Here is a 17,820-nt window from a genome sequence, read left to right as displayed (position 1 = left end):
ATCCTCCATGTCGCAGTCAATTCATCTAGAATCAAAATCTGCCCCATCACTCCTACATAAAACAGACACTGATTGCCGTCACACTCAGGTTAAAATCCTAAACCCTTAAAAGGCTTTTCCTTCATAACCTTAATTTCTGATTGGTACTTAATCAGTAATGCCTTGAATGTGTGACCTGGGCCCCCCCCCCACCTTAAGTCTTGAGAAAATGCTACTTGAAGGAAATAAAGGTACCTCCAATTTGTTTATAGAGTAAGGGAAGCCTTTTGAAATATGCGTAATTTTATTCTTTCTAACTTGGTGTTTTTCAAACAGGTAATACATTACATTAGTGGGGTTGGGAAATCAGCTTAGTGAATCCAGCAGCATGGAAAAAATGCAGAGTAGTGGAATGTAGAATGAACATAGTAGTAGCAGGATGAACTCCCGTATCCCGATAATCACCTTCAGTAATCGCCATTTCATATCCAATATGAGTTTATCCATATTCTTGCCCACTTTTCTCTCAAATCTTACCTTATGCTTCATTTGTAAATATTTCAGCCTGTTAAAGGTCAGCATTTAAAAAATCATGAAATCGAATTTGTTATTGAATATGTATGTACTGGGTCATGAAATAAAATGTTTGAAAGCGACTGATTTTTTCAACATCTCTTTTCAAATAAGAAATGTAGGTAGGTCCTAACATTATGTATCCAGGTTAATAATATAGATTATCTTATGGAGGGGAAGGAGTGTCTTTGCAGAAAGATCCCACCTATTTTTCTTCTCCACCCCTAAGTATATATAGAATGTGTTCAACTGCCCAAGACCTAAGGGCTTAGGTTCAGCCTCTCCTGTTTCCTCTGGAACCCCAAATTGAGAGGACTGAATTCTTTTGTGGAAAGGAAAAGGGATAAGGAAAAGTATCTGATACTTACTGAGGAGCTTCTCTGAGCCTGGCACTAAGGCTTTTAATATACATTCTCCTATTTGATCTTCACAACTCTTTTAACAGAAAGAAAACAAGTTTATAGAGAGAAAGACACCCTCACCATCACCACCCCCAACCTGCACCTAGCAGAGACTAAGCCAGGTTCCAGCCCAGGTGCCTTGGCTCAGGTCTGCTCTTCCACAACTAGCCTGCCTCTTGCATGCCTGGTTTTTTGTTTTGTTTTTTTAAAAGATTTTTATTTACTTATTTGACAGCGAGAGAGGGAACAGGAGCAAGGGGAGTGGGAGAGGGAGAAGCAGTCTTCCCCCTGAGCAGGGACCCTGATGCAGGGCTTGATCCCAAGACCCTGGGATCATGACCTGAGCCGAAGGCACAACTTAATGACTGAGCCATCCAGGCACCTCTTGTATGCCTGATCTTAAAGGCAGCCCTTTGGGCCTAAATGGTAACAGAGATCAAACACTGTAAACCTAGACCCTAAGCAAGAACTGATGTTCTCAAAGAAAACCCTGATTCATCTCAGCTTCCTGAGAAGGTTCCTAGCCTTGTAGAAAGAACCTAGATCTCAGAGTCTTATGAAGATGCATCTAAATTCTGGCCTTCCCACCTGCTCTGTGACTGTGGGTACGTCTCTTAATCTCTCAGATACCAGTAACTTCATAGGGTGGTTGTGAGGATTAATGGTGACCGATACAAAGTCTTCATTTCTGTGACATGGCAGATAGACACTATGTCAGGGCTATCGTGTCTGTGTTTAAGAAGACAGAAAAGGTAGTACTACATTTTAGGAAAGTGTGTAAGCATGGTTAAAGAGAATAAACGTCAGACATCTTAAAAGTTTATTGCTACGCTACACTTCATTCCTCACTGATTGAGTAAAACTCACATAGAATGAGGTGCACTTCACACACACACACACACACACACACGTTTATCACTATAGTGTTTTGTTTGAATTCACTCATGTAGCCCTCACAACAACCCTTGTGCTGGGTGCTTGTCTTTTCCTCGTTTTACATAATTCCCATTTCAGATAAGAACACTGAAGCAGAGAGAGGTTAAATAACTTGCCTGAAGTCACGTGCAGCTGTCAAAGGGTGAAGCCCAGACTCTTAACTCAGGCGGTCTGGCTCCAGAGCAAGGGAAGGAATAAAACCCGCTCTAGCTTGGGGTTGTTATGAGATTCAAAATAAGATAAGCTTTGGGAAAGTGATTCATAAATGCCATGTGCATTCTAAGAGCTTGTCTGGCAGGCGGATTGGGGCTGGGGTTAAGAGAGAAATTTGAGGATGACTGCTTGGGTTAAGTCTTCACTGTGCCACTTAATTGGCCTCTGTGATCTTGAGCAAATTACTTAATCCTCTGCCTTATTTTCTCAACTATAAAAATTGGAATTTTAAAAGGAAATACCTAATGAGATTGTTCTGAGGATGAAATGAGCTGGTATATCTGAAAAGTTTAGAATAATGCCTAAGAGCTCTAGACAAACATGGTGATATCAGACAATGAAGATGACGAAGGAAAAGGTGAAGATGAAGAACAGGAAACAGCCTTGAAGTTTAAGAAACGTGGGATTGAATCCCAGCTCCTGACTTGGATCTTAGGAACATTTCTTAACTTCAGACTCAAATAATCTCACAAGAGTTGTTGTCCTGGTTAGAAATAGTGTATGTAAAGGTAAGTAAGTAAAGTGCCTGCCACAAAGTGGAAATTATATAAATATGCGTTCCTTATTCATTTACTCTGCTCTGAGCATCTACTCGTGTAGCAAGGGTGCCAGGCTCCATGGAAGACAAAAATATGAGACATTCTCTGTATTTTCAGTTAGAAATCTGAAGATGAAACTGGTCATTGATAATTAAGGTTTAGAAAGTATGGAGTGTTAAATGCTGTGGGAAAGACACAAAAAGGAGAGATTCCACCACTGGGGAGATACAGGAGGGCTTCCTGGAGGAAATAGTATTAGCTGTAGGCTCAGAGGCTGGATGGGGCTTTAATTCCAAATGGGATTTGACTGGGTTCTGGGCCTACAGCAAGCCAAGTTTCTGAGGCCCTGTGGTATTCTTGCCTGTGAGCCCAGGAGGAAGTTGGCTATCTGCAGTGCTCAATGCTGCCAAGCTGGATAAGGCTCTGTGGGCTGAGGGATTTGGGCCCCTAGGTGCATGTAACTGGAATTTCCAGATCTGGAGGCGCTAGCATTGTGGTCAGATAGGCAACATTCTCGGGCCTTGTTGATCTGCCAAGACCATGACATGAGCTCTCAGAGAAAGGGGGAAAGGTCGTATTTTCACTGCTCCCTACCAAGGAAAATTGAGAGAAAATACCCAGATAATCCTTGAGGCTTCTGCCCCCTGCTTTCCCAGGCCTGCCACTCCATGCCCTTCCCACCTGCAGACCTCAGGCGGGATTGGGGGGGACGCACCAGATGGGAGAGACAGACTTGGGTCTAAGACTTAGCTTCACAGCTTAGTATCGAGAAGTCAGCTTTCCTCTTGGAGCCCCAGTTTCATCAACTGTAAAATGGGAGTGAATACTTAATGGGATGAAATTAAATGAGAATTTGTGTCAAACACCTGGGTTAGGGCTTGGCACATTAGAGAATGGCTCAGACTTGTCAGAATCAGTCACCACTTAGTCGACACAGGATTTCTGTTGCACAAGTGCCTACAATACAGACCCAGCCCAAAAGGAGACAGAAATGGTCCCTTAGCCATCCTGCCCCGCCCGTTTTCACCCTGCCCCTCACACTGGACCTGGATTGATCCTTCTCCCTGTTCCTAGTTCTTAGTTGAGCCTGCCATGGACGCCTCCTGTCCCAGTGCCTTGCCTGTCAGCAACCTCTACTCTCAGGCTAGACAGGTCTTTTCTTACCTCCCAGTTCCTGTCTGCCCCCCAACCTCTTGTGCAGTCCCAAGCACTTGACTCCATCCATGTGCGGCCCTGGTAAGGCAGTGTTCTGTACTTAAGCAGAAGAGAAAGGCGTTCGTGACACCGTCGCCCCTCGATTCAGAGGACCGGCTTTAGACTGGGACTGGAGAGCCTGGAATAGGTCCCGGTGCTGCCACCGGCCTTCTGTGTGGTCTTGGGACAAATCCCTGGACGTCTTGGGCCTCAGCTTCTCCTTGTGACTAATGACGGGTCTCGACGGCTCTGGAGGGGAATGGACTTGCTCTGGGACCCCGAGTCCGCTCCGGGGGCACCTACGTCCCGGGCAGGAAGGGAGGCGCCCGGCAGCGGCGGGGAGGAGCCGCCGGTCCCGTCCCGCCCACCCGCCCGCCGGTCCAGGTGTTGCCGCGGGAGCCGCCGCTACAGCCCACGCCGCCACGAGGGGACGCCCGCGCCTCCGTCCGAGTCCGGCCCGCGTCCATGGCGTTTCTGACCGCCTGGAAGGGGGCGGCCTCCGGGAAGAACGACCGCAGGTACGGGGCGGGAACGGGGCCTCGGCTGGAGGCGCGCACGGGACGGAGGGGCGGCTGCCGGCGGCCGACGGGAGAGACAGCTGTAGGGGTACAGCGGGCGACCGCAGTGCGCGCGCTGCTGGGCGCGGGGTAACGGCCGCAGGGCCGGGGCGGGGTCAGCCCGGCGCTTCTCGCACCCCTACGTGCCCCGCGGCTCACGTGTTCTGCCCCTGCCGGGGCTGGGCGTGGGGACAAGGGATGCGGACCCCACCCCTCCGCGGTCGCAGCGGAGCCCCGCTTCCGGTGCCGTCATCTGCGCGCTCTCTGTGAGGGTACGCAGGTGAGCCCTCGGGCGGGCTGGGAGTCGGGTTTGAGCCGCGGAGTCAGCCCTCAGGGGTGCTGCTCACACGCACCTGGTCCTCCGCGCCCTCTGTGCCGGGACAGGTGAGAGCAGGCACACCATCCGCGCCCCAACACAGTTGTCCACACCTGGGGGCAGCACTGTGGGGGGGAAATTTTGGGTGTCAGTGCTGGTCCAGGGTGGGATCATGTGCCCCACAGCTCCTCCAAGTTCAACCCATCAGGGATGTCAGTGTCTCCTGTGTGTTGCCTCCACCTCCCCAGCTGTCCCCACCTCCTGGATGAGTTGGTGTCTCCAGATGTGTTCCCTTGAGAAAGAGGAGAGGGGACAATCCTGATCTCTCTTCTGAGCTTAGACACCCAATTCCTTTCCTTTACATAACTTAAAGTTTACCCTCCTTACTCCCTAGAGAAGAGCAATCCAACTGCCCTCCTGGCACTTCCATCTGACTTTCCTGTGAGCACCTCAAATTCTGCAAGCCCCAAATCACATTTCACATCTTCACCCCTAAACCTATTCCTCTCCCTGTGTTCCCATCTCAGTGAATGGCATTGTCATCCACCCTGTTGCTCAAGCCCAGAATCTGGGAGTCATCCCTTTCGCCTCCCTCCCTTACCTCCACCCCAGTCTCTGAGTCCTGCTGATTTTCTCTCTGGTCTCTCTCAAAGCTGTTCATTTTCTTTTGGACTATTGCAATAGCCCCTGACTTTCCCAGTTCCTCCAGTCTTCTCCTTTCCGTGCATCCTTCAGACAGATCTTTTCTAAAGCACAAGCCAAACCATGTCATTCTTCTGTTTTAAAACTTCCATAGTTCTCTATCACATAAAGGTTAAAGTTCAAGGTTCTTGAGGAGAGAGGTTGTGACCCGCCTTGGCCTGTTTCCTGTAACTCCCCAGCACTCACTCTGGTCCAGCAACACCGACTGCTTTATAGTGCTCTCACAACTGTGCCAGGCTGCTCAGGGGTGCCTCTGCCTGGAATGCCATCTTCTGCTTCTGACATTCACATCAGTTAAGACTCAACTTGAGGTGACCTCTTTTCGAGCGCCTTTCTGACCCCACCCTTGAGTCAGACTCAGGGGCTTTCAACATCTTTGCTTCTTTCTCGTGATTCTCATTTAGTCTTTTAACAAACATTGTTGAGCATATAACGTGCTCCAGGCACTGTACTAGGTGCTGCGTATATGCTATTACTTCAGAGGCACAACTCCCTGCTCTCAGGAGACCCGTGTTCGAGAGGAAAAAAAAAAGGCCACACAAATAGGCAAATAAACAATGCTGTGTAAAGCCTTAAAGAGGGCCATGTGATGGACAATAAAATTCCTAGAGCATTCTCAGAAGTCACAGTGTGGCTTGTGTCTGAGGAGCAGAAAGGGGGTCCTTGAGGTGAATCCAGTGTCTTATGGGATCCAGGAAGCAGGCTGCCCAGAACAGGGCATGGAGTTTGGATTTCACTGGTGTTGGGAAGCCACTAGAGGGCGTCAGGGAGCAGATTTACATATTTAAAGATGACCCTGCTACCTACCTCAGGAAAAAAGGATTTTGCCGAGGGACAAACCATTTCAACACTGATTCAAGGTTACCTTTTTCTGTCTCCCCACTACATGTGCAGAGGGGGCAGGGCTTCAGTTTTGATGAAGACATGAAGGAATAATTTCCGAGGAAGGAGAGATCCCCTGGTCGGGATAGAGAAGAATGGCTATGTCCAGAAGAATTTCTTGCCTGAGGTCTTCCCTGCCTATGAGGTTGTGTTCTGGTTGTGTTTGTCCTGTAGGCACCAGGAACCTTCTTCTGAGTTTCAAATGTGTGTATGTTGCTGATGTCACAGTGTGGAGGGAGGTAGGGAGACCAGAGGGGAGGCTGGCATGATGATCCAGGAGGGTTGCTGGGGTGTGGATGAGGAGAATGAAGGGGGGTGGGAGGTATGGATTAGAGAAGTTAAGGAGGAAGAACTGCTAAATGGTGAATAGAGAGGCTGAGAGATGAGACCCAGAATCACCAGTGAGGGAAGAGAAGTGAGAGACAGTGAAGAGGAGGGGGAGAAAGGAGACTAGCCAAGCAGAGGCCTCTGTATCCTCCATGGGCCTGTTTGAGGGAGAATATGGGAGGGCCTGAACACATTGCCTTTATACTTCAGGTGGAACTTGCTGAACACAAATACCCCCCATTTGCGCCCACAAAGTCTCATATCTGAGGCACAAACCCAGATATCCTTTCTCCTAGCTCAGGACCTGTGACTTTACCTTCACCCCTCACCCACCACACTGCCTGGTCTCCCACAGCCTGGCCCAAAGGTGAAGAGCTTGCCCGGTCCCTGTTCTGCCACTTACGTACTGGCTCTATGGCCTAAATTCAATCACTTGGTCTGTGTGAACTCAAGTTTACTCAGCTATGAAATAAGCTACTCACTGAGTGGTAGGAAGCCCTAGTGAAGTCCCACTGGAACGGACCTCACAGCCAGCCACTGGGGCATATTTGGTGTTCAGTAAATGTGAGTTCACTTTCTTCTTGGCAGTGGTATGAGGTAACTAAGTTATTCCCATTGAACAGAAGGAATTCTGAAAGGTTTGGGAGTCAAGGGTGGGATTCCTGGCACCAGCATGGATAGCCAGGAAGGTTATGAGATAGAAATGGTGCCCACACACAATGGGGAATGCCACCTACTCGTGCTATAAACAAGGCCCCTTCCAAGCCATACCAGTAGCTCCCACTCATGGCTGTTCCTCCTGTAGAAGGTAGCACCAGGAGCAAAGAGGGAAGCGTAGATGGGCAGATGGCTTTTGAGAGAGTAACTAAGTGGCAGAGCTGTGAGGGCAGGGCGGGGGCGGCCGCAGCGAGCTCTCTGAGAACGGAGGGACCCAGCCAAAGAGGCTCAGGTCCTGGGGCTGCTGTCAGTTGCCCAGTTTCCTGTCCTCGGTTTGAGCCTGAGCTCTAGGAACTCTCAGACGCCTCTAGCTAGGTGGTTTCAAATTTGGTGACTGGAATCCTGGAGTGGCTTTGGGGTTCCTTCCTTGGGACAGGATCTGGACTGGAGGCCAGTGCTGAGTGTTCACCTCTGTGATTCTCAGATTCTGTGAATTAAGGCATTGGTGAATTATGAGACTCAGGATTTAAATTACTATGTCCTATGATATTGAGGTTTATGATCCCAGGGTTCTGATCTCCCTTCTGCTGTCCACAGCAGCTGCATGGGGTATGAGAAGGTTCTGGTGTGGGAGGCACACTGCAGCCCCCAAATCCTCGATCTCTGGGGAGGATGCCATGGGAAACCCTCAGGTAACCTTCGTCCCTTTTTTTAGTTACAGAGGGATTCCAACTTGGGACATTTTTGGTCCTGTCTTGAGGTCAAGACAGGAAATAGATGATGTAGGCTGCTGTGTTAGCTCTGCCAGCGTGCAATTTCCTGATTTATCTTCAAATCTGTGATTTGAGTTGCTTGTCCTTCCCCTGAATATTTCTGCTGCTCAATTCAGTTTCTCTCTGCGGTCAGCTCCATTCTCTCCTAATGCTCATCTACTTCTTCTCCATCCTGTACAAGGCAGGGCTGCCAGCAGCTTCCAAGCTCAAGTCCTGGGACAGTAAGACAAAGCAGTGAAAAGTATCTTGGAGCCACACACAGGCTGATTTTGGGATCCTGACTCTGGGACTTTCTGGCAGTATGACTTTGGACAGGTTATTTAACTTTTCCAAATTTCAATCTCCTTATCTGTAAAATGAGGGTAACGTTAGATAATGCCTCACAGGGTTGTTGTGAGGATTATGTGAATCAGTTTATGGCAAGCGGTGAGAGCAGTGCCTAACACATAGTCAGTGTAACCAAGGAGTATTACTGATTATTGTCATTAGTGCCCCCAGGCCAGAAGAGGAAGGGGTTTCTCCATCAGTCTCATTTGAAAAAGCTCAGGGAAAAATTCCAGCTGACCCTTCCTTCAACCAGTCACTGTGCCCTGAGAGGTGGAGTCAAATGAGAGGCACCTACCATTTAGCCAGTGGGACTGGAGAGGAGGGAAGGAGCATTACCCCTAAAATCAAGTTGCGGGGGTGGGGTGTGATATTGTAAGGTAACTGTTGCCAATAAGCAGACCTTAAAGTAGAATCATAGCTTCATGAAATCCCCAAAATAGGATTTGCTTGGAGTATCCCTGCGCCTCCCTCTGAGAGTCCAACAGTTGTTGTTGACACCCTGGGAGCTGGGAACCGGTCCCTTGTGCACTCACCTGCAATTGTGACTATTGGCCCCAGCCCCATTCTCAGTCTCACTACCACGGCCAAACCGGCCTGGGGGTCCGGGACTTATAGGACAATGTCCTTGAAGCTTGTCACTTTATCACCCCATCCCAAGGCTGGGGCAGACCTTTCTCCTAATTCCTCGCTAGCTTGACCTAAAACCAGTCTATAATGTTTTAAAACACCTTAGGAAGCGGGGAATGAGTAACAGAAGATTTGTAGGATTCTATGGCCCCTTGACAACCCCCTAAGACATCCTGAAAGGAGCCTTACTGCAAAACTTCCACATCTGGGAGGGCCCCGTGGGTGTTTTCCCATATTTTCTTTCCTTCCTGCTTCAGGTGGAAACTGCAGTTCAGAAATCTATTGTATTTAGGTAAAATTCTTCCTACTTAGTGGCTGGATTCGTCCCATGTACCCCAGGAGGACAATTATATTAGGACCTGTGACAGAGAGTGGGACATCAGGTGCCCTATCCAGTAACCCTGAGCCAGATGCTCCATACTTTTTGAGTCATTTTTTTCCCTATGGAATGAAGTTTGTTCCTGCTTGTTTCCACCACAGCCTCAGGTGTCCCTCTCCCTCCCTCACAGAGTTGGCCCTGGGAGGACCTTCCCCCTGCAAGAATTCATCTCCAGCTAAGAAATACCCTCCCCCAGACAGAGCATCTCAGTCTCAGAATGAAGGTAACTTTGCTGTCCTTCCAAGAAAGTGGGTGGGTACTTCGTCTACACCTGTGTGACTGAAGGGCATACCCAAGTGCCGTCCCTGAGCACAGGACAGGCCAGTCAGAGAGGGATGACCTCTCCACAGGCTCAGTGCACAGCACTCATCCCCCCTCTCCTTCGCTTGCCACAGCTCCCTTCAGCCCTGGCTTCTCACCCCTGGACCTTCTGAACTAGGCCCCAGCCTCTATAACATTCCTACCCCCAGCCACCCTGCTGCCTCAGTGACCCCGTAAGAGCAAGATCTGCCCTTGGCCAAGCCCTCATGTGACACGCATCATCACCGTCCATCCACCTCAACTCTGACTGGGTCTCCGATTCTGCTAGATGAGGAGATGGAACCTCCCTGTGCTTTCTCAAATGCATACACACTGGGGTTTTCTCTCTAGTACTACTTTTGTATTCTGCTTTTTAAAGATTTTCCCACCTTCCAGAAAACTCATTCATGCAACAATTACTGAGCACCTACTGGGTGTCAGGCATTGCTCTGGGCACTGCAAATATATTGGAGAACAAAATCGAAAAAAAAAAAAATCCCTCCCCTGTGGAGTGTAGAATTTAATAGGTAGAGACAGAAAATAAGTGAATAAGCAAAATATTCAGAAGGTAAAATAACACATGTTGTGTTAAAAATATTGCAGGATCAGGGTGCCTGGGTGGCTCAGTGGGTTAAGGCCTCTGCCTTCCGCTCAGGTCATGCATGGTCCCAGGGTCCTGGGATTGAGCCCAGCATTGGGCTTTCTGCTCAGCAGGGAACCTGCTTCCCCCTCTCTCTTTGCCTACTTGTGATCTCTCTCTCTGTGTCAAATAAATAAATAAAAAATAATAAAAAAATTGCAGGATGAAAGAATAGGGAGGATGAAGGCAAAAGCTCCATTTTAAACAGAATGGTCAGGGAAGTCCTCACGGAGAAGGTGTCATGTGACCTGAGATTTGAAGCTTTTTGGTGGAGGGGTAATCATGTGATTATCTGCAGGAAGAGCATTCCAGGCAGAAGGAATAGCAAGTGCAAAGGCCCTGAGGTGGGAGTGTGCCTGACATATTTGGAAAAAAGCGAGGAGGCCAGAGTAGCTGAATATGTGAGAGAGAGAGAAAAAGGGAGATGATGTCAGAGAGAGAGAGATGGGGGTGCATGTCATTCAGAGCCTCAAGGCCATGTGGAGACTTTAGTTTTGTACTGAACAATATGTGGAGCCAATGTGGGCTTTTGAACAGACGAGTGACACGATCAGATCAAATGGGTCTGGTTCTGTGTGAAGACAATAAGGAGACAGGGGCTGGAGCAGAGAAACTACTTGGGAAATAATGTAGTAGTCTGGGCAAAGAAATTCTCTATAAATATAATTTAAATATCTGCAGACTATTTGACCCTATAAATTCACTATAACTCATTGAAGTAATTCTTCATTCATGGGCATTTAGGTTATTACCAGCTGTGTCCTTATTATAGAAAACACTGTGTTGAACATCTTTGTATAAGAAATCTTTATGTCTGTGACTGTTCCTTCAGATACATTGGTTGCCTGGGTGTTATTGGGTCACCTTTCTAAGGTTTTCAGTCCAAAATTTCAGTTGCCCTTCCGAGAGAAGGCACTGCTTTCTGCTCCCTGTGGCAGTGTAGGAAGTAGCACATTTGCCATAAATGTACGTGGTAGGTGTCCAGTGGATGTCTTTGCGGCCCTGGCCAGGTCTGCATGCACATCTTCTCTGGTCACCCCTCCTCTCTGGATGGCCTTGCACAGTTCCAGAGCTCTTTGGGGTCCATTTGCTCATTTATTGTTCATGTTTAACGTTCACAACAATCCTATTATCCCTGCATTATAGGTGAGGAAACTAAAGCTCAAAAATTAGTGGTTGAGGCCCTGTTACAAGTGCTTTATGTATGTTAAAATAAACCTCATTTAATCCTTGCAACAGCCTAATGAGCTCAGTGCCATCATCATCCCCATCTCAGAGTTGAAGTCACCCTTCCAGGGTGTCAGAGCTGGGGCGCCAACCTGCTCTCTAAACCACTCCCTGTCCTGCCTCAAGCTCATAGAGTGATTTGCTTCTTTTTTTCAATCAAAAATGTTCCTGGTCCTTTGTGCCTGATGGGGGCTCCTTCCTCAGATCCACTTTCAGCTGCTCTGGGAGACCAGACTTTGGTAGAAGAGCTCAGACCCCAGAACCAAGAACATCAGTGCAAGGAAGGGCCTTGGGCTCCTGGCCCATCCTTCTCTCCCCTCTGTATGGGGAGAAGAGGAACCTAAGGTCCAGAGTGGGGCAGTAACTTGCCCAATGTTACACAGCTAGGAGGGAGGAGGCTGGCCCAACACATAGGCCTGGGTCTTCCTTAGGAGCCCCTGCCAAGGAATATTTTAGAACTGTGATTGTCACAGCCCTGTTTAAGGGCCCTTTGTTGATGGGCCTATTGACTGTGAATTATTAACCTGCCCAAGCCGGCAATCTGCTGGGTGGGGCTCACTCAATTTAAGAAAACCTGCTGTATAGTCACCAGCCCTGCTGGGTTAGGGGCGGGGGGTGGGGGGTGCGGCAGGGTCTCTGGAGTCCAACCAGCTAGTTCTGGGCTGGTAGAGAGAGCTAGTTGGGGGCTGCTTCCTGGCAGGGAAAGACCTGGAGGAAGGGACTGAGGTGAGGGAAGAGGGAGAAGAGGAAAGGGGCTGAGGCATCACCTCAGTAATGCCCAGTAAAGCCCCACAGCATCCCTGAGAGGCGGGCACTGTTATTCCAGACTTACAAATGGGTAGACAGGGTCAGAGAGGTAGAGGCAGAGGAGGCTTCACAACTTAAGCTTTGTTTCTACAGCAATGGTATCGCTTTTCACAAGCTCACACTCCCATTTCCGTGACCCACCCCCTTTTCCACACACTTTTCCCATAGGATAAGGAGCCAAGACCTGAGTCCAAGTCACACTTGGTCAAAACCACTGTGGGATGAGAGATAAAGCCTCTGTGGAGCTTTTTGGAGCATCCTGAGGAGGTTTCACTAAACAGATGCTTACTGAGAGCCTTCTTAAGCTGACAGATGGTACAGGTAAAAGCAGTCCATGTAGGTTCTCAGGGCCATCAGGTGTGGTGAGCCCAGTGGTTTGTTCTTGCAGGTAGGGGAGAAAATGAGAGAGGAAGCAGGCTTGGCAACTTCCAGGCACAAAGCACCAGGAAACTCCCCCCAGCAGGGGAGGAAGGAACCCAGGACTCAGCATACTATCTGGGTCCCCGCAGCTTGGCTATCAGCTTGAGGTGGAAATGGGCAGGTGACGTGAGCAGAGTCACTTGGGTTGGGAGGCAGAAATAATGGTGACTCCTAGGCTCCCCAGGGTTGGGGCTGAGCCAGAGCTCCTGGGGGCTGGGAGCTGCCTGGGTGGAGCCCTCCTGAAGGGTGGACCACTCTGGGGCTCTGACTCATCAGGTGAGTGACTCCAGCATCATTGCCATTGCTGTGTGGGGACCGCTGCAGCTCTGAAGGCAGCTTGGCTGCTTATGGTGTTGAGATTCAGTTTCATCTACAACGGGAGAATGCTAGCCTCTGCCTTGCTGCCACCACCACCGGAGTGCCACTCAGCACTGTGTCTCCTGCTAGGAACTATGGGGGCATTTTAGATACAGAAATTCTTTTTTTTTTTTTTAAGATTTTATTTATTTATTTGACAGAGAGAAATCACAAGCAGGCAGAGAGGCAGGCAGAGAGAGAGAGAAGGAAGCAGGCTCCCCGCTGAGCAGAGAGCCCGATTCGAGGCTCGATCCCAGAACCCTGAGATCATGACCCGAGCCGAAGGCAGCGGCTTAACCCACTGAGCCACCCAGGCGCCCCAGGATACAGAAATTCTTAATCCTCACAACCACCCTTTGAAGCAGGCAGTATTTCCATTTTACTGATGAGGAAACTGAGGCTCAGAGAGGTGGTTAAAAGCGAGCATTAAATGAGATAGTCTGTGTTGTACACTTAACCTGTGTCACATGTAGTAAGCCTTTGGTGGACATCAGTCATCATAATCATAATTACCTCAGAGGGAAATGGTAAAGTGCTAGGCCAAGTGTTGGTATTCGGTGATTCATCAGAAGCAGAGATGTCTGACCAGACCCGATCCTTCAAAAGCTCCCAGTCTGATAGCAGAGACAATCACATACACACCTCACTCCACTCCCATCCCTCTAAGATGGTGTCCGCCATGGTGATGAGGGGAGATCAGAGGGGGTTAGGGCAGTGTGTGCCCAGGAAGCACCTAACACCGCCAGGGAGGGAGGGCTTTCTGGAAGAGGTGCTGCCTGAACTGAAACCTGCGGGGCGAGTAGGAGTTTGGGCATATATCAGGCTCTTAATAAATGTTGGTTAAATCCAATGGAGATTTACCTGTATCTAACGTAGCATAAAGCTTCAGAAGTGCTCACTCACCTGGCCCTTTCCACGGCTCTGGGAGGACTCTGGCAGTTTTCTATTGGCAGATTTGTATTCTTTTTTTGGGGGGGAGGGGAAGGCTTCCAATTGTAAGCTTCTGGATTGAACCCTGATTAAACGAATGAATAAGTGATAAGGGAGGAAGGTGTGTCCTAGGCAGAGAGACGAGCTAGTACAAATGCCCAGAGATGTCCCAGCCTCATTACCGAGGCTCCTCTTCATACACATTGCTGGTCCTCTCCCCAGCCTCACAAACGCCAGCGGACATGGGTGTGTCTCTGCCCACTCCATGCTGCTTTCACCCATGCTGTTCTCCCATCTGGTACACCCTTTCCACGACTTTATTGTGTATAAACAATATAAACTTCGAGGCTCAACTCTGTGCCCACCTTCTCCAGGAAGCCTTCTCCCCACCCCTCCAGTCTATGATGCACTCTTTCTTATCTGGAGTCCTCGAGAGGACAGTAGATCTCATCATAGCCCACTCCTTGTAGTTAATTACCTTTTTGTGCTCATGTCTGAGAATCCCAGACATAGGATGATCCTTGCCAGTGAACATCTAGCCTCTGTTCATATATGGGCAGGATAAGAACTCACTACCTTTCCAGACAGCCTGTCTGGATTTAAACAGGAATCTTCTAAACCTCTCCCCTCTGCCACCAGGCTCAGTCTACCTGGCTCTCCCAGGACCCATTCTGCAGCCCTCTTCCTAAGAGGCCTGCCTCTACCAGGCTCCTCCTGCTTCCTCTTCTGACATCCTGGAGCTAAGGGTTGCTCCAGGGGCGCTGGAGTCCCTCCTCCTTCTATCCTCGGCCTTTGTAAAGGGACAGTTCTAATGGCAGCCACGTGCTCTGATGAGTCATGATTAAGAGCATCTGGGGCCTGGAAGTGGTGGCTGGTTAACTCCTCACGGACCAGTGACTCTTTGTGCCAGAATGCCAGGTGGGCTTCAGCCCTGGCCCTAGACATGTACCTTAGGGTTATGCACACAGTGAGCATTTGAGAAGTGTTCTGGATGACTCCGTATAGGGGTTGGGGACTCCGAGGAAATGGGACCAAGGGGGGAAGAGAGACAAGAGTGTCCACCCTGGAGGGCCAGTTCCAATCAGGACTTGCCATTTATTAGGTGAGTTAATTTGAGCAAGTCACATAAACTCTGTGCCCCATCTCTGTAAAATGGCAGCTCTGGGGATGATTTGAGAAGGCCGTTGTGAACCCCTGGCTAGCAGCCGGGTGCTAAACCACGTTATTTTCCGCTTTCTCGCGTGCTGCACGCACAGTGCGGCAGTGGGCAAAGGGGAGTATTAAAACCCAAGCCTGACTCTGGAGGCAGTGCCTTTCTCAGCCTGAATGCCCCCCGCCAATGCAGTAGGATGACGAAGGGCTCAGGTGGGGGCCGATGCGAGGCGGGATCTGGGGTGGGGGAGGGGAGAGATGACTGGGAGATGGACCTCAGGTCTAAGAGAACTTTCTGGCCACAGATACGTGGGGCTGTGTGAGGAAGGAGCGAGCTCCGGCCCCTGGGGGCTGCGCAGCGAGGACACTCGGCATGGGCCCGGCGGACCGTGGGCGCCAGGATCTCTCACGTCTGAGAGCTGAGGGTGGGGGCGCATCTCGCGGCCGCCCCCCGCCCAGCCCCAGCCTCCTCCAGTCGGCCGCAGACGGGCGGCGGCCGCGGCCCCACTGCACTGACAAGCAGACCGAGGCCCGGCCCGGCCCCGCCGCCTTCCCCGCCCCCGGCGCGCCCCTCCCCGGCCGCCGCGTCTGCGGCTCGGCCGCACAGCGCCCGGCTCGGGGTTCCGGCGGCAGCACCTGGGCCGCGGCTGGCGTCCTGCGGGGGCACGCTGCCCGCCCCTCTCCGCGATGAGCTCGGCGGGCGCCGCGGACTCCCTGGCCGCGGGGTAAGTGCGCGGCTGGAGCGGCCCTGGGCCCGGGTTGGGGGGTGGGGGCGGGCGCGGGGCCCGGTCTCCCCCGCGCCTCCGGCTGGCGGCCCGCACTGCGGCTCCCAGCCGCCCCCCACGCCCCGCCCGGCGCTCCGCCCGGCCTCCGGGAGCCGCCGCCGCCCGTGAGCAGGGAGGGGGTTGTGGAGGCTCGCGCGAGGGAAGTAGAGGCGCCTGGGATCCTGGGGCTGTCACTCCCTTCTGGGTCCCAACTTTCTCGTGGAGCTGTAGTAACGGCCACGTCAGAGCCGCCTTCCTCTCCTCGTGGCGTTTACACCTGTGGTGGGCTCTGTTGTTTTCACCTCCGTTACAGTTGAGGAAACTGAGGCATAGCTCCTAAGTAACTTGCCTTCCGTTACCCAGGAGGTGAGCGGTGGGCCTGGAATTTGAACTCAGCTCTCGCTGATGCTGGAGCCCCCACCCGCGCGCCGTACTGTCCCATCTTCGGGGATGTCTGAAGGAGTTAAAGGCTAAGATATGAATCAGCTGTGCCCATTGGGCGCAGCAGGAACTGGGGTAGTAAAGGTGGGTGTTGTCACTTCCAATATGGCTCTCCTGCTCTTCCCCACCCCACTGAGGAACCCTGTAGAATCTCTACACTGCCCCTGTAGCAGTGATAGCTGCTAGCAGCTGGGAGACCTGGAGCAGGTGGCCCTTTCCTGGGCGCAGGTGAGTAGGGGGTGACTCCTGAGGGCCATGCTGGGAAGCTGCTGGGTGGAGATCTGGCTCAGGTGAGCTGGGAGGTGTGCCTGCCCTACCTGCAGCCTCACCACCAGGGACAATATTTGCCAAGCGCCTCAGGGCTAACATGTGAACAGGGAGGTGACGGAGGGGGGGTGGGCGGGTGCCAGCCTCAGCTGGAGGCCTCCACAGCACCTGTGTGTGCATCCTGGGTGAAAGCTTAGAGGTTGGGTCACTGAGGGACACTCCGGCCTGGGGGATGGTTGCCTGGTGAGTTTTTCCCTGACCACGTTTGTTATATGATTTGGGCCATATCCTTTATCCTCCCTGGAATTCTGGTCCTTCCTTCGGAAAATACAGGGAGGCCAGGCATGGCTGCTCCCTTCCTACTCTGAGCTGAAGTCTGTAAATCTCGAGCCTGTTAGGTCCTTTCTGCCCAGCCCTGACTAAGCACCATCCTAGTGTGCCTAGGAAAGAAGCTTCCTGGAGAAAAGGCAGGCATGGAGCAGGGCACCTATCAGAGAATCCTGGACTCCCAAGCTAGAAGCCACATCCATCCCACTTCCTTGCACACTCGTATACCTGCCTGAGTCCAGGCTCCTCTGCTGGCTCTTCTGGCCCCTCCATGGACCTCTAGGGTAGCAAGCTCAGTCTTCCAGCACTGGTGGCTCTTCTTCACACGTCCTCATATTGAACCATACCCGCCCTACTGCATGCCCTCCACGTCCCCCTCTTCTTTGAGGCAACACAGGTCCATCTGCTCCTGTCCCTGGTCAGTGCCACCCTGGTAGGGTCTGAGCAGAGCAGAGGCAAAGCAGTTCCGCCTTCACAATAGGTACTCAGTCACTCAGCAAACACTCCCAAGGCCTGCTCTGGGCCCAGCCCAGTATTTGTGGATCAGTGGTAAACAAACCAAACTTTAAATTTCCACCACTTAAAAAATTATGAAATATTTTAAGCCTTCAGAAAAATATAGCAGGTGATAAAATGAACCCCATGACCTTGCCACCCAGCTTTTTCAGATGTTAACATTGTGCCCACTTATTTCATATTCTTCTTGTTAAGAAATAAATTATAGCAGAGACTTTGGAAGCCTCTGTGGACCCTCCCCACTTCCCTCTCCAGTCTCCAGAGATAACTGCCATCCTGAATTTTGATTT

The 17,820-nt window shown here is 50.9% G+C and overlaps 1 protein-coding gene across 7 annotated transcripts in view; it reads left to right on the top strand.

The window, feature by feature from the left end:
• The first annotated feature begins 4,215 nt into the window (after positions 1-4,215).
• TTC39A (tetratricopeptide repeat domain 39A) overlaps positions 4,216-17,820 on the top strand; it is a 50,237-nt gene continuing 36,632 nt past the window's right edge. The window contains exon 1 of one of the 7 annotated variants that reach the window (XM_059138427.1): positions 4,216-4,353. In XM_059138427.1, coding sequence (XP_058994410.1) covers positions 4,301-4,353 — 53 coding nt within the window. In that variant the 5' untranslated portion in view covers positions 4,216-4,300. Of the gene's footprint in view, positions 4,354-15,782; positions 15,941-16,022; positions 16,105-16,167; positions 16,346-16,369; positions 16,505-16,908; positions 16,931-17,820 lie in introns of those variants that run through there. The other 6 variants (XM_059138430.1, XM_059138429.1, XM_059138434.1 and 3 more) reach the window with 6 other exon arrangements.

Source organism: Mustela lutreola, chromosome 10 (genome assembly GCF_030435805.1).
Source record: "Mustela lutreola isolate mMusLut2 chromosome 10, mMusLut2.pri, whole genome shotgun sequence".
NCBI classification, from domain to species: domain Eukaryota; kingdom Metazoa; phylum Chordata; class Mammalia; order Carnivora; family Mustelidae; genus Mustela; species Mustela lutreola.
This window is presented reverse-complemented; position numbering and strand designations above follow the sequence as displayed.